This window comes from Antechinus flavipes, chromosome 5 (genome assembly GCF_016432865.1).
Source record: "Antechinus flavipes isolate AdamAnt ecotype Samford, QLD, Australia chromosome 5, AdamAnt_v2, whole genome shotgun sequence".
Classification (NCBI taxonomy): domain Eukaryota; kingdom Metazoa; phylum Chordata; class Mammalia; order Dasyuromorphia; family Dasyuridae; genus Antechinus; species Antechinus flavipes.
In genome coordinates this window covers 184,827,735-184,841,399 of record NC_067402.1, presented here as the reverse complement: position 1 = coordinate 184,841,399, position 13,665 = coordinate 184,827,735, and the positions used below count along the sequence as shown (strand labels likewise).

At 37.3% G+C, this 13,665-nt stretch overlaps 1 protein-coding gene across 1 annotated transcript; it reads left to right on the top strand.

Moving 5' to 3' along the window:
- The first annotated feature begins 1,569 nt into the window (after positions 1-1,569).
- NANOG (Nanog homeobox) lies at positions 1,570-6,623 on the top strand. Its single transcript, XM_052001663.1, has 4 exons — positions 1,570-2,038; positions 4,423-4,697; positions 5,047-5,136; positions 5,579-6,623. Exons 1-4 carry the CDS (start codon positions 1,870-1,872, stop codon positions 5,978-5,980), a joined length of 936 nt encoding a protein of 311 aa, XP_051857623.1. The 5' UTR covers positions 1,570-1,869; the 3' UTR covers positions 5,981-6,623.
- Positions 6,624-13,665: the final 7,042 nt, after the last annotated feature.

Genomic DNA, 13,665 nt, shown 5'->3' with positions numbered 1-13,665 from the left:
GAATTTTGACCAAAAAAAGAAGAAGAAGAAAAAGGTGGGGGTGTGTGGAATCTAAACCTTAAATTGTAAGAACTCAAGGCACTTCTTTGAAGATTAAATAGTAGTCTTGTTTTTCTTCAGGAACCTAGAGTACCAGGGAGCAACATGATGTGTAAGAGTGTCTCCAATCTGCACTTTCTCTGGTGGGGTACCACTGGGGATTATTTTGTAGAGTGATCTACAAAATCTCTGAGTAAAAAAGATTATTCTGATATCCACATAAATAATGGATTGAAGGGGACAAGAGTCATGAAATCCAAATTCCTGGGTTTAGCATCTAAACACTAAATTTGACTCAAGCCAGTGTTTCCAGATTACTTCCTAAATAACTGGGGACAGAGTAGGCTCTTGAAATGACTACAAAGCTGGACCTGGAATCAGGATGACCAGCATTCAGATCCTGATCCATAAATAAAGACAAGAATAGTACTTATCTCAACAGGATAAGTTTACTACAACCAACAGGTTGTAGTAAAGATTAGGTGATATAACTTGTAAGGAAAGCACTTTTCAAACCCACGTATTATACTGATGCTAGCCATTATTAATACACATTACTCTCTCGTACACACTCTTTCAACCAAACTGGCCAGCTTTCTGTTCTTTGCACATAATAATCCATCTCCACTCTCCATGCAATTGCAAACTCCCTTGGTGCCTAAAAAATATTCCTTTAACACCACTTCTTAGAATCTAAGTTCCTTCAAAGTTGAGTTCATGCCAGCCTACATGGCTTTCTCTTTCCCCATCCAAAAAAAAAAAAAAAAAAAAAGACTTTGTATTTCCTCTGTATACATTTTTAAATTTGCTTATCTCCCAAAATACCTCCTAATAGAATACAAATTTCTAGAATACAGGAACTGTTAGAGATTTTTTTAAGTCTGTATCTTCACGGCTTAACACGTTTTGCACTTAATATATGCTTAATAAATGCTTTTGGATGAATTAATTTTCATTCTACACATGGGGGAGGGGGGGGACATCATGAAGGTACCGACAAGATTAGCAATTAGATCTCTCGATTTTGTGGCTACTCTTCCTCTTCCCGTCCCCCAGTGCTTGGAGGTAATGGTCAAAGAAAAGAAGGGACGAAGGGAAAAGAAAAAAAATTAAAGGGGTGCAAAGGAAGTGCTAAAGATCAGCTTAACCCCTAAATCATTTGTCCTACCAGACTTTAGGTTCAAAATTCGAAGAGTTGACACTTTGTGACTCTTTTGCTCCAACTTTGGAGACATCTTGTCTTCCGCCAGTTTACTGTTTACTTTAACCGGGCAGGCTTGCATTCACATCACCAGGTGTAAGGGTTTGCGGGGGTAAGAGCGGGGTCTGGGGGTGGGGAAGCTGAGGACGACCAAAGAGTGAGGATTAACTTCATCAGGAAAATGGAGTTTTCGTTATGAAGACGCATTTCTGGATTTCTAATACTCTTCCCCGGAACCTCGCTCCTTCCTTCACTCCCACACAAGTCGAAACTGACCAGCCCCCGACCCCACCTTTTCTATCAATCGTAGATTTTCATGATAATGGCCTTGGGGAGCCCAGCGGGCAGGATTAGCAGATGGGGGAAGTGATATAAAAAGGCCGCCCAAGTGATACAAATTCTCCAACTCCAGTTTGGCCCGGCGGTCTTTGCCCAGCCTCGACCTTTGGCAATTTCTTCTTCTTCTTTTTTTTTTTTTTTTTGAGTCTCTCCCTGTTTTTAGCTAAGAGACTATTTTGCATTTGGGGGGCATTTTTTTCTTCGCTAACCATCGCTGATAAGATTTTGCTCCTGGACTTAACCGCGCCTGCCTACGTTGGACTCCTTCCTTCGAGCATTTTCCCTCCAACATGACTTCGTGCTCGCTCTCGCAGCAGTGCCAGTCCTCCCAGCCCGAAGGCGATGCCAGCTGCCCTTACAACACCTGGATCTCCGCGTCCCAGCCAGAGCCTTTTACGGCCTCCAGCCCGTACTCTAATTTCCAAATCCAAAGTCCGGAAAAGCTCCAGCCAAGCACAGGTGAGCCCCCGGAAGGGTAGCGGGTCCCCCGTATCCTGAACTGGATGGGATCCCGAGTCTATTTCTGAATAGATTACATCCCTTCATCCCCCACTTTCAGAGGATGATTCTAGCCCCCGGAAGGGTAGTGGGTCCCCCATATCCTGAACTGGATGGGATCCCGAGTCTATTTCTGAATATATTACATCCCTTCATCCCCCACTTTCAGAGGATGATTCTAGCCCCCGGAAGGGTAGCGGGTCCCCCATATCCTGAACTGGATGGGATCCCGAGTCTATTTCTGAATAGATTACATCCCTTCATCCCCCACTTTCAGAGAATGATTCTAGTCCCCGGAAGGGTAGTGGGTCCCCCATATCCTGAACTGGATGGGATCCCGAGTCTATTTCTGAATAGATTACATCCCTTCATCCCCCACTTTCAGAGAATGATTCTAGTCCCCGGAAGGGTAGTGGGTCCCCCATATCCTGAACTGGATGGGATCCCGAGTTTGTTTCTGAATATATTACATCTCTTCATCCCCCACTTTCAGAGAATGATTCTAGCCCCCAGAAGGGTAGCGGGTCCCCCATATCCTGAACTGGATGGGATCCCGAGTTTATTTCTGTGTAGATTGAGTGTTCAATAGGTGGTCCCTCTCTACCTTAGGAGCTGGTACCTGTGCAACTCCTGGGGCCTCCTCAAAGGTGAAACAAGTAAGATTCAGGCACCATCATTACTCTGCTCCTGGAACTTTCTTTCATTTGTTTATTCTGTGTATCCTCATGTGTTGTAGAATATAAGCTCCCTGAGAGTAGGACTACAAAGATAACCGAGCACTTAGGGGACTGCTCACTCATAGTAGGGAATGAACAGAAGCTAGTGACATTGGTTGGTATTGGTGGGCGAAGTAAGTCTTTACAAGGACTAGTTTTCCCCTAATTTCTTGACTAATAGTTACTTCTAAGGGCTCGTTAATTTGGCACCTGGTTAAATAAGCGGGGCTGGGGGGTGGGAGAAGTACCGGGAACTGTGCTTTCGCTTTACAAATATAATAATAGTATGGGGAAAGGGAAGGGATTAGTTCTGCCCTCCGAAGGCTTGAGATTCAAATCTGCCCCTTTTGTGACTGGGATATCGTGTCACTTATCTGTCTTTGCTGGAGCAACTGAGGGGAGTGAATAAGTTGACCTGTGAGGTCCATTCTAGCTCTAAATCTTAATAACTCAAATTTCAGTTTTAAATTTAAGATTTTTTTTTTTAATCTTCATTAACTGATGTACGAAATAAGGTTTGAGGGAAAGAACCACTCAAGCTCTAGAATAGAATATTGCCAGAAAGATTACTAGATTGTACAGAAGCTGAGTGTAGTAATTTTCCTTTTTCTTAGGTCTACTTGAAAAAGGTAAAAAGTGACGCAACCATCAAAATTTGCCTAACTATGGCTATGTAAAACAAGGAATTGGGGGGGGGGGGAATCTGAACTATTCAAACTCTAGGTAGTCAGGTGGGTAAAAAATTGACCTTGGGGTCAGGAAGTACTAGACTCTAGACCTATTTCTGGGTATTCATTTAATCCCAGTTGCCCAAGTAAAATTGGAGCAGGTGTTAGTTTGCATTGGTAAGAATGATTCTTTCTCCCCCTCTACCCCAAGGAGTTATGTATGTTAATGAACTCAGGTCGGACCTAAAGTTATGTAGGAACTCATTATGGCCATAAAATGTCAAAAAATTGGGTCTGACCTAAAGAAGAATTCCCTTTGGAGGAGAAGCAGCAAGAGGTTGGTTGGAGGAAAAATCTGATAACCTTGGTTAGGGCATTTGATCAAGGTTATGAAAAGGATTAAATTGGAATAGTGTTATTTGCTAGAAAAATATCATCTGAGGCTTCTTAGACATTCCACTGGACCGTATGCAACTCGGTTATTTAACCATTTGTCTAGGTATTTGGGTTGTGTTTTCTTTTTAAGAGCAAATTCAAAGATTTGTAGCTCTCAGGAGAAGTTTAAATTTTAGTTTATTGTGGGTGGTCAATGTTTTAAAAGTATGCATAATTAACACTGCTTTACTGTTACACTTAATAATTATGAGAATTTATCATGTGATTGGCAGATGAATTATTCCATGTCTATCATCTCCATTAAAATGTGATCTTGAGAATAAAAAAAAATTAAAAAGAAAAATAAAAAGTATGCATAAGATGTAATGAAATATCAGGTTGTCTTGGGGAAAGAGGAAAATTTGAAACATGAAGTCTTATAGAAATGAATGTTGAAAAACTATTTTACATTTATTTGAAAAATAAGAAATTTATTGGGGGAAAGATAATGAGATATAATATTATATGAAAGATAAAAGTTCTAGGAGTGACAGAAAGTTCTTACTTTGTTTCCCTCCCCATTCAGCTATTTCTCCTGCTACTCCGACATCTGTGGATATGTATGTTCAAGATATTCCTGACTCTGCTACTAGCCCAACTTCAAATAACCTTTCCTCCCAGAACAAGCCCAAGATCCATCAGGGAAAAGAAGATCAGAACCTAGTCAAAAAGTCTAAGATGAGGACAGTGTTCTCTCAAGCTCAACTGAATGTACTCAACAGTAGATTCCTGGAGCAAAAATACCTCAGCCCTCAGCAGATTAGAAATGTGGCTGAGAATTTGAACCTTACTTATAAACAGGTAAATGTTTGATGATTTATTGGGATAAAGCCAATCAATTAAGAGTTATTTACTCTTAAATGTCAGGAACTGCAAAATTTAGCTGGGGATACAGGGGGAGGAGAGAGGATCCTTGTTCTCTGGAACCTCCTGTATACATACATACATGGTGATCAAATAGAGTTAATCAACAGAGGAAAGACATTAGCCTAAGGGGAATGGGGGGACTAGAGTCCAGCTCTAATCCTTGAACCAGAGAACATTCCCTGTATCATTCAGGTCTAGTGCAGTGTGGTTTTTAGGGGAAGTTAACAGAATCTTTACTTCTCAATAAAATCTTTAAGTTACTATTTGTCTCTTCCTCCTCCAGGTCAAGACCTGGTTTCAGAACCAGAGAATGAAGTCAAAGAGATGGCAGAAAGACTCCATGTGGTCCAAGAACAGCAATAATATGGTTCAGGTAATGGAAAGAAAAGCCCTATCCCTTCACCATAATAAATGTTTTTTCAGGTTTTTCAGCATTTATTGCCTATTTGAGGTAATGCCCACAGAAAAATTGTGCTTTTCTTTAAAAAAAAAAAAAAAAAGTTTTATTGATGCTCTACATTCCCCCCCCCCAGTCATTTCCCAAAGGTTCACCTATTAAAATATACTTCCCCAATGTGACATTCATTGCCCCTATATGAAAACAAAGGGGACTAAAAGAAATAATAACTTGAACCTGCATTGAGACTTTTAAAGGCTATTTTTGCTTATTCTGTACCTAACACCTCCACAGGAACTTGCACTTCTTTATCACCCCTTGTTCTTATGTAGTGATCAGAATTCTAAGTCCAAATCCTATTTCATAAGAATCCAAACATTCTAAACAAATAAATTAATCTAATTTATTCTTCTTTCAGAATGGATCAACTGTAGGGGAATACATAAGCTTCTACTCTCCATTTCATCAGGACTATATGGTGAATCATTCTGGAAACCTTCCAATGTGGAGCAACCAGACTTGGAATAACCAGTTTCAGAATGGTGGAGAGGGCTCCTATCAGCACCAGGTGTTTCAGCACTCCTACCCTGCCAGTGACTTGGGGGCTCCCTTTGGAAATACTGTGAATGAGGTCTATCCCATGAAACCACAGATGACTATGAGTTTTAGCACTCCCCACACCATGGAATATCTCCCAAGCTACTCCATGAACATGCAGCTGACCCACAAGTCAGAGGAGGACTATGATTATCAACAAGTCAGTGATGTTGTTCAAACACAATTCTTAGATCCCAGTGGAGTACCTATATTCCAATCATAAGCTAGGCAATTACTTCTGCCCCTACCCCCTCTCCATTCCCACTCCCCCAAAAGTATTTTTTCCAGTTCCCCCCCCTACATTTTTAGTATTTCTATTATGTAACTATTGTTGTTTGAGTTGTATGATTAAAACGTATCTTACATACAGAGGGTCTTTAGTTTTTGCTGGCTGGCTCCAGTTTTAGGCACTATTGGGCTATTTATATTTATACAAAAAGTCCATAAGGTTTAGAATACTGATCGAAATGATAAGATGAAACTCAGTTATCAGTTAAAAGAAAAAGATATGAAAAAAGTATATAATAGAAAAAAGATGGGTAGGGTGGAATTTTATGTCTTTGTGGGTTTTTTTAACTTGTATTTTGGTAAATTTGTGGTTAGGATAATAAGTTAAAGCTAGTTGTCTTTGGGATTTTTATTAATATATTTTAATAGATGTTCATGCTTGTGCCTTCCCTCCAAAATTGTCCCTCAATTTATCCTTGTATATATCTTGTTTGTACATAGTTACTTGCATGATCTCCCGTTAGATTGTGAGCTCATTTGAAGCCAGAAACTATCTTTTACACTTTGTTTATTATCTCAGTGCTTAGCACACTGCCTGGCACACAGTAGGCTCCTTAATAAAATATTTGTTCCATTGACTTGGCTTGGCTTTTTACCTTTCCAATACAAAAAATTTAAAAGTGTGCAGGTGCTTCACTTAAAATTTTCTCTATCAAGACATGAATTTCAGGGTTTTGTTTTTTTTTTAATGAAAAAACTCATTTAAAATCATGGATGTCAATTTTATTGTTGCAAGATGATGGGCTGATCAATTTAAAAGTCATAAATACATTGTCTCTCTCAGTTATTTGTGTATCTGTTGCCACATATTCCATGTAATTTTAGCCCAAATAACCCTACTTTCTTGGTATTTAAGAACAGGGATATATCTTTAGGTGCTACTCAAACTACTGAGAATCCTATGGTGATAATGTGTGACCCTGAGAAAAAAATCACTTAAATCTGCATTACTCTTAAGACTGCTTTGTTGAGGAAAGCATTGCTGGGTCTAGGAGCGTCCTCATTTGGAAATTATCCGTACCAATGAAATCAGAGACCCTATTTTTCTCTGCTTTTAAATTGTAAGATATCCCATTTCTTCTGCAGTTATAACTTTTATTTGAAAATGTTTTATTTGTTCTTTATGCCTAGTCATTTCCTCCAGAGCAAATGCTTCTCAATACTTTGAACAGCAGCCACCCTTTTTTCTATTCTACTCTCAGCTGCTCCCCCAGGAAAAGTCTTAATCTGCATGACAAATGTCCCTGCCTGAGCTCACCCAAACAGCCTAGCCACAAAGAAAAGCTCAGACTTGACAAGGTTTTTGAATTTTACCTAAAAGACCCAGACCATTCCTATGTTAATTGATGTTTGTTTGCTTGTATGCTATGCTTTTAGGTGTCTGTCTGAAGTTTCTTTTTAAAAATACAGTACTATTCTCACTTTGGGTATTGGGCATAAAATCCAGCAGTCTAGATGGGATTAAATTGTAACCTGAAGTCTCTGGTCTCCTGTTGACCGGACATAATTGTAAATATGTTTAGGGCATTTGGGAAGAAAGCATAGAATTTTGTAACTAGAACTCAATTGAGTCTGAAGCTATTTTATTCATAAGGACACAAACCTAATGTGGGAAGGTAATTTGATAAAGCCCAACAGCTACTCAGTGGCAGAGCTAGGAATAATTGACTCATGGATCACTGCTCTTTCAACTAATAGACCACATCAATACTGACCAAATTAATCCTACGCAATGAACTGTTCCAGATCTGGTACCTTGGCTAGCAGCTAAAGGAAATACTTAAAGGCTAGAAAAACCAGTGAGCCCCTACTCCTTTAGTAAGTAACAAAAATATGGAAAAGCCACTGAAGGAGCTTAAAGGGGAAATCATGATTGAGTACATGGAACAATCAATGCTTGAGATCCTATTTACATAGTATAAGCAAGAATGAAGGAAGAATTGGACCTAAAAATTATGTTTTGCAATTATTGTGCCTAATTGGGTTTAACCCTTAAACTGTTGGAGAAAAATGAAGTGTTAATTTAAAACTGTTATCAAATAGAGTACTCAAATACGTAGAAGGTGAATTAATTGTAATTAGTAATGAAGGCTTTCAGGGAATTGTAGAAATGGAGAGAAAATGAGGTGGGTGGGTGAGCCTGGACCTGAAAGCTGACCTAATGACATGTTTTTTGCAGTGACCTTTGGTGAGGTTTTCTCACAGAATCTTTTTTTTTTTTCTCAATAGTATTTTATTCTTCCAAATAAATGTAAAAATAATTTTCAGCATTTTTTTTATTAAATCTTTTTTTTTAGAACATATGCATGCATAGTTTTTTTCCTTTTTTTTTTTTTAATATAGTTTTTTATTTTCAAAACATGCACGGATCATTTGACAACATTGACCCTTGCATGTAACCTTGTGTTTCAGATTTTCTCCTCCTTCCCTACATAGCAATTCAATATATGTTAAACTTGTTAAAATATATGTTAAATGTAATATGTATAAACATTCATATAATTCTCTTGCTTCACAAGAGAAATCCGATCAAAAAAAGAAAGTAAATGAGTAAGAAAAAAATGCAAGTGAACAACAACAAAAAGAGTGAAAATACTATGTTGTGATCCACACTCAGTTCCTACAATCCTCTCTCTGGGCGTAAATGGCTCTCATCATCACAAGATCATCGGAACTGGCCTCAGTGATATTGTTGGAAAAAGTCACATCCATCAGAATTGATCATTGTATTATCTTGTTGTTGCCGTGTACTATGATCTCCTGATTCTGTTCACTTAGTGTCAGTTTATGTAAGTCCAGTCCTCTCTGAAATCATCCTGTTGGTCGTTTCTTACAGAACAATAATATTCCATAACATTCATATACATAAGTTATTTTTTTTTTAAATTTTATTTTATTTAATAATAACTTTGTATTGACAGAATCCATGCCAGGATAATTTTTACACGACATTATCCCTTGCAATCACTTATGTTTCGTTTTTTCCCCTCCCTCCCTCCTCCCCCCCCAAGATGGCAAGCAGTCCTATATATGTTAAATATGTTGTAGTATATCCTAGATACAATACATATTTGCAGAACCGAACAGTTCTCCCGCTGCACAGGGAGAATTGGATTCAGAAGGTAAAAATAACTCGGGAAGAAAATCAAAAATGCAAATAGTTCACATTCATTTCCCAGTATTCCTTCTTTGGGTGTAGCTGTTTCTGTCCATCATTTCTCCAATGAAACTCAGTTAAGTCTCTTTGTCAGAGAAATCCACTTCCATCAGAATACATCCTCATACAATATCGTTGTCGAAGTGTATAATGATCTCCTGGTTCTGCTCATCTCACTTAGCATCAGTCCATGTAGGTCTCTCCAAGTCTGGCTTCAATTTTCACTAGTTGTCTTTCATACCAGGAATTTTCTTCCTCATTTCTGCCTTCTGGCTTCCCTGCAACCTTTATTAGAAACCCATCTAGATGTATTCTGATGGAAGTGAATTTCTTCGACTTCTGGGTTATTTTTACCTTCTAAATCCAATTCTTCCTGTGCAACAAGAGAACTGTTCGATTCTGCACACATATATTGTATCTAGGATATACTGTGACATATTTAATATGTATAGGACTGCTTGCCATCTAGAGGAGGGCGTGGAGGGAGGGAGGGGAAAAGTCAGAACAGAAGTGAGTGCAATGGATAATGTTGTAAAAAAAATTACCCAGGCATGGGTTCTGTCAATAAAAAGTTATAATTATTAAAATTAAAAAAAAAAAAAGAAAAGAAAGAAAGAAACCCATCTAGATACTCTTAATACCTCCCCTATTGAGATTATTTCCAATTTACCCTGTACATATCTCCTTTGTACATAATTATTGACATCTCATTAGACAAAGCTCTTGGAGATCAAGGGTCATTTTTTACCTATCCTTATGCCCCAAGACTAAACTTAGCAGAGTGCTAGACACATAGTAGGTACTTAATAAGAGCTGACTGATTTCATCAAGTGCACCAGACTTAAGAATCTTTTCAAAAACTAAATAATTTCCATTGACTTTCCCACTCTCTACCCTTCCTTCAGGCCCTACCTGCCTCAATGAAGCCAGCTGTGGAATACTGAATTTAATATTAGCCTTGAAGTGAGGAAAATCTTAATTGGAATCCTACCTAAACCTAATTAAATTATCTCACTTCAGTGCTTCAGTTTCCCCCTCTGTAAAATGAGAGGGTTGAACTCAGCTTCTAAGGTTTCTTATTTTGACACTGGATATATCTTTGAGTGTATGTAATTTTTTATGTATTGCCTCCCCAATTAAAATCTGAGCTTGGGAGCAGGGATCATGTTTTTGCCTATTTCCCCAGCCCTGTGGTCACTGTCTGATAAAGAGAGATTAGTAACTGCTTTTTGACTGACTGACCTTCCAGCTCTAGACTTGTGATCCTAAGGTCTAAGAAGTCAAGGTCATCCACAGCATCCCAGGTTACTGCCCGTGGTCCTGACTCATGTCTTGTTTCTTGTACTTCGATGACGGAGAAGAAAGAATAGGGCTGATGACTGCAATCCTGCCTCACTAAAATCCAATTGACCACTATTAAGTCAAGACATCACCTCAGGATGTCACTGGTGCTCTTTGAATATGAAGAATAAACAGCAGTCTGGTCGTATGAACAATTAGAAATAGAAAAGAAAGGTATCAAAACCCTTTGGGAGGTTTGGGAGTGTAGGACTGAGATTTTATGAGTGTAGGGAATTTCCTGAGAGAAAATTCACCAATGCAGACCTTAAAAGAATTGTCTCTGGCACTGAGAAATTGTCATTTTCCCAGCCATAGACTATGCATCAGAAGTGGAATCCAAATCTAGATTCAATTGGCAATTATCTTTCCTTTTTTGATTTGATTCTCCTTGTGCATTATGATGAATATGGAAATATGTATAGAATTGCCATTGCCAATTAAAAAACTTATATTGCTTCTCTTTAAGTAAAGAAAACAAACAAAAAATTTCTCTAATTACAAATTGTGAAATTATCCCCTAAAGGCTAAAAATAAAAATTCTGTCTCATATTTAGAAAATGATTATCAGCTACACAATTCTCATCATGGGGGAGGGGAAGCAATTACCACAAAAACAAAAAGTCCAAACATTTAATCCCCTGGTGTCCAGTTTCACTTTAGAGTGACATATACACAGTCACATTTTTTTTTTTATTTTAAAGCTTTTTATTTTTAAAATATATACATAGATAATTTTCAACATCCACCCTTGCAAAACCTTGTGTTCCAAATTTTTTTCCTTTCTTCCCCTTCTCTTCCCTAGACAGCAAGTAATCCAATATATGTTAAGCATGTGCAATTCTATACATATTTCTACAATTATTATGCTGCCCAAGAAAAATCAAAAAAGAAAAAATGAGCAAAATTCAAGCAAACAACCACAAAAAGAGTGATTCACACTCAGTTCCCACAGCCCTCTCTCTGGGTGCAAATGGCTTTCTTTATCACAAGACCATTGGAACTGCTCTGAATCATCTCACACAATTTTTTAAATGTAATTTTGTGCCTTTTGTTTTTGTATCACAACTACTTTTGGATATCTCACTGAAGTGAGATAATTTAATTAGGTTTAGGTAGGATTCCAATTATGATTTTCCTCACTTCAAGGCTGATATTAAATTCAATATTCCACAGTTGGCTTCATTGAGGCAGGTAGGGTTTGAAGGAAGGGTAGGGAGTGGATTTTGGATATACCTTTTATCCCACTCCATTGAATGTTCTCTTATAACAAAGACGAATTAGATAAAAGCAGCCAGTGCAGTGACCATAGATATCCATGGGTATTGTCATGGATATAACATCCCACCCTCTTACTTTCTGGAATGAATAAAGATTTTTAAAATTACTTTTCATTTTCATTTACATTATCAAAGGCATTGTGTATAACAGTATCCTGCTTTTGCTTATTTAGTTTTGTATTAGTCATAAAAATTTAAGCATGTTCTCCTGAATTTCTCACATTTATCCTACATAACAATAATCCATTTCCCCTACTGATAGACATTCACTGTTTCCAGTTCCTTGCTACAAAAAAATACTGCCAAACATATTTGCATGTTTTTACTACTGTCTTCCTGAACCACTATGATCTCAAAAATAACCGAAAGTCAAACTTTTCATCTTTTGGAATGTCTTTTTTTTTTTTAATAATATCTTTTTATTCTCAAAATACATGCAAAGATAATTTTCAACATTTACTCCTGCAAAACTTTGTGTTCCAAATTTTTCTCCCTCTCTTCCTTCCCATCCTCTTCCCCTAGAAAGCAAGTGATCCAATATAAGTTAAACACATATAGTTTTTCTATACATATTTCTATATTTATCATGATGAATGAAAAATCTTTTTTTAATAACTTTTTATTGATAGAATCCATGCCAGGGTAATTTTTTACATTATCCCTTGCACTCATTTCTGTTCCAACTTTTCCCCTCCCTCCCTCCACCCCTTTCCCCAGATGGCAAGCAGTCCTTTACATGTTAAATAGGTTACAGTATATCCTAGATACAATATATGTGTGCAGAACGGAACAGTTTTCTTGTTGCACAGAAAGAATTGAATTCAGAAAGAAAAAATAACCTGGGAAGAAAAACAAAAATGCAAGCAGTTTATATTCATTTCCCAGTGTTCTTTCTTTGGGTGTAGCTGCTTCTGTCCATCCTTGATCAATTGAAACTTTATCTTTATCGAAGAAATCCACTGATGAATGAAAAATCAAATCAAAAAAGGAAAAAAATGAGAAAGAAAAAAAACAAGCAAACAATAACAAAAAAGATGGAATGTTTTAATCAAATTAATTAATGAACTTTTTTGAGAGCTAGGTGATACAGTAGATAGAGTACAGGACCTGAATTCAAATGTGAATTCAGACATTTGCTAGCTTTTTTCCCCTACACAAATCACTTCCACCTATTTCCTCAGATTTCTCATCTATAAAATGAGCTGGAGAAGGAAATAGCAAATGATTTCAGTATCTGTGCCAAAAAATTCCTAAATAAGGCCAGATTTGGACATCTCTGAACAACAAAAATGAACAATATTGACTCACTGTGTTCTAGGTCTAGGTATGGAATATAAAACTGTATCAAATTTAAAATAATTTTTCTCTAAAACTTTTGCCCAATCTAATGTACTATTATTAAAAGGGATGATGGAAGGAATGACTTCCATGTATAGCAGAAAAAGGATTTCTCAAGAGTCAGGAATGAAGTTTAAAATCTGCCTCTATACTGACTGTGTGAGCTGGAGCAAATAACATGATCCTTAAACCTCAGTTTCCTCATCTATAAAATAAGAATGATAATATAGCTGAAATTCACATGTTGCAATATAATATCTATAATATCTACCAGATTGAGCTGTATTGAAGATCAAATGAAATGTTTATAAAATTATACAAATGAGGGACAGCTAGATGGTGCAGTGGATAGAGCACTGATGCTGAAGTCAAGAGGATATGAGTTCAAATTTGACCTGACACATTTAACACTTACCAACTGTGTGACCCTGTCAAGTGACAATCCCCAATTACCTCACCAAAAAAAAAAAAATTACAAACTATTTAAACTATCTTTGCATGTATGTG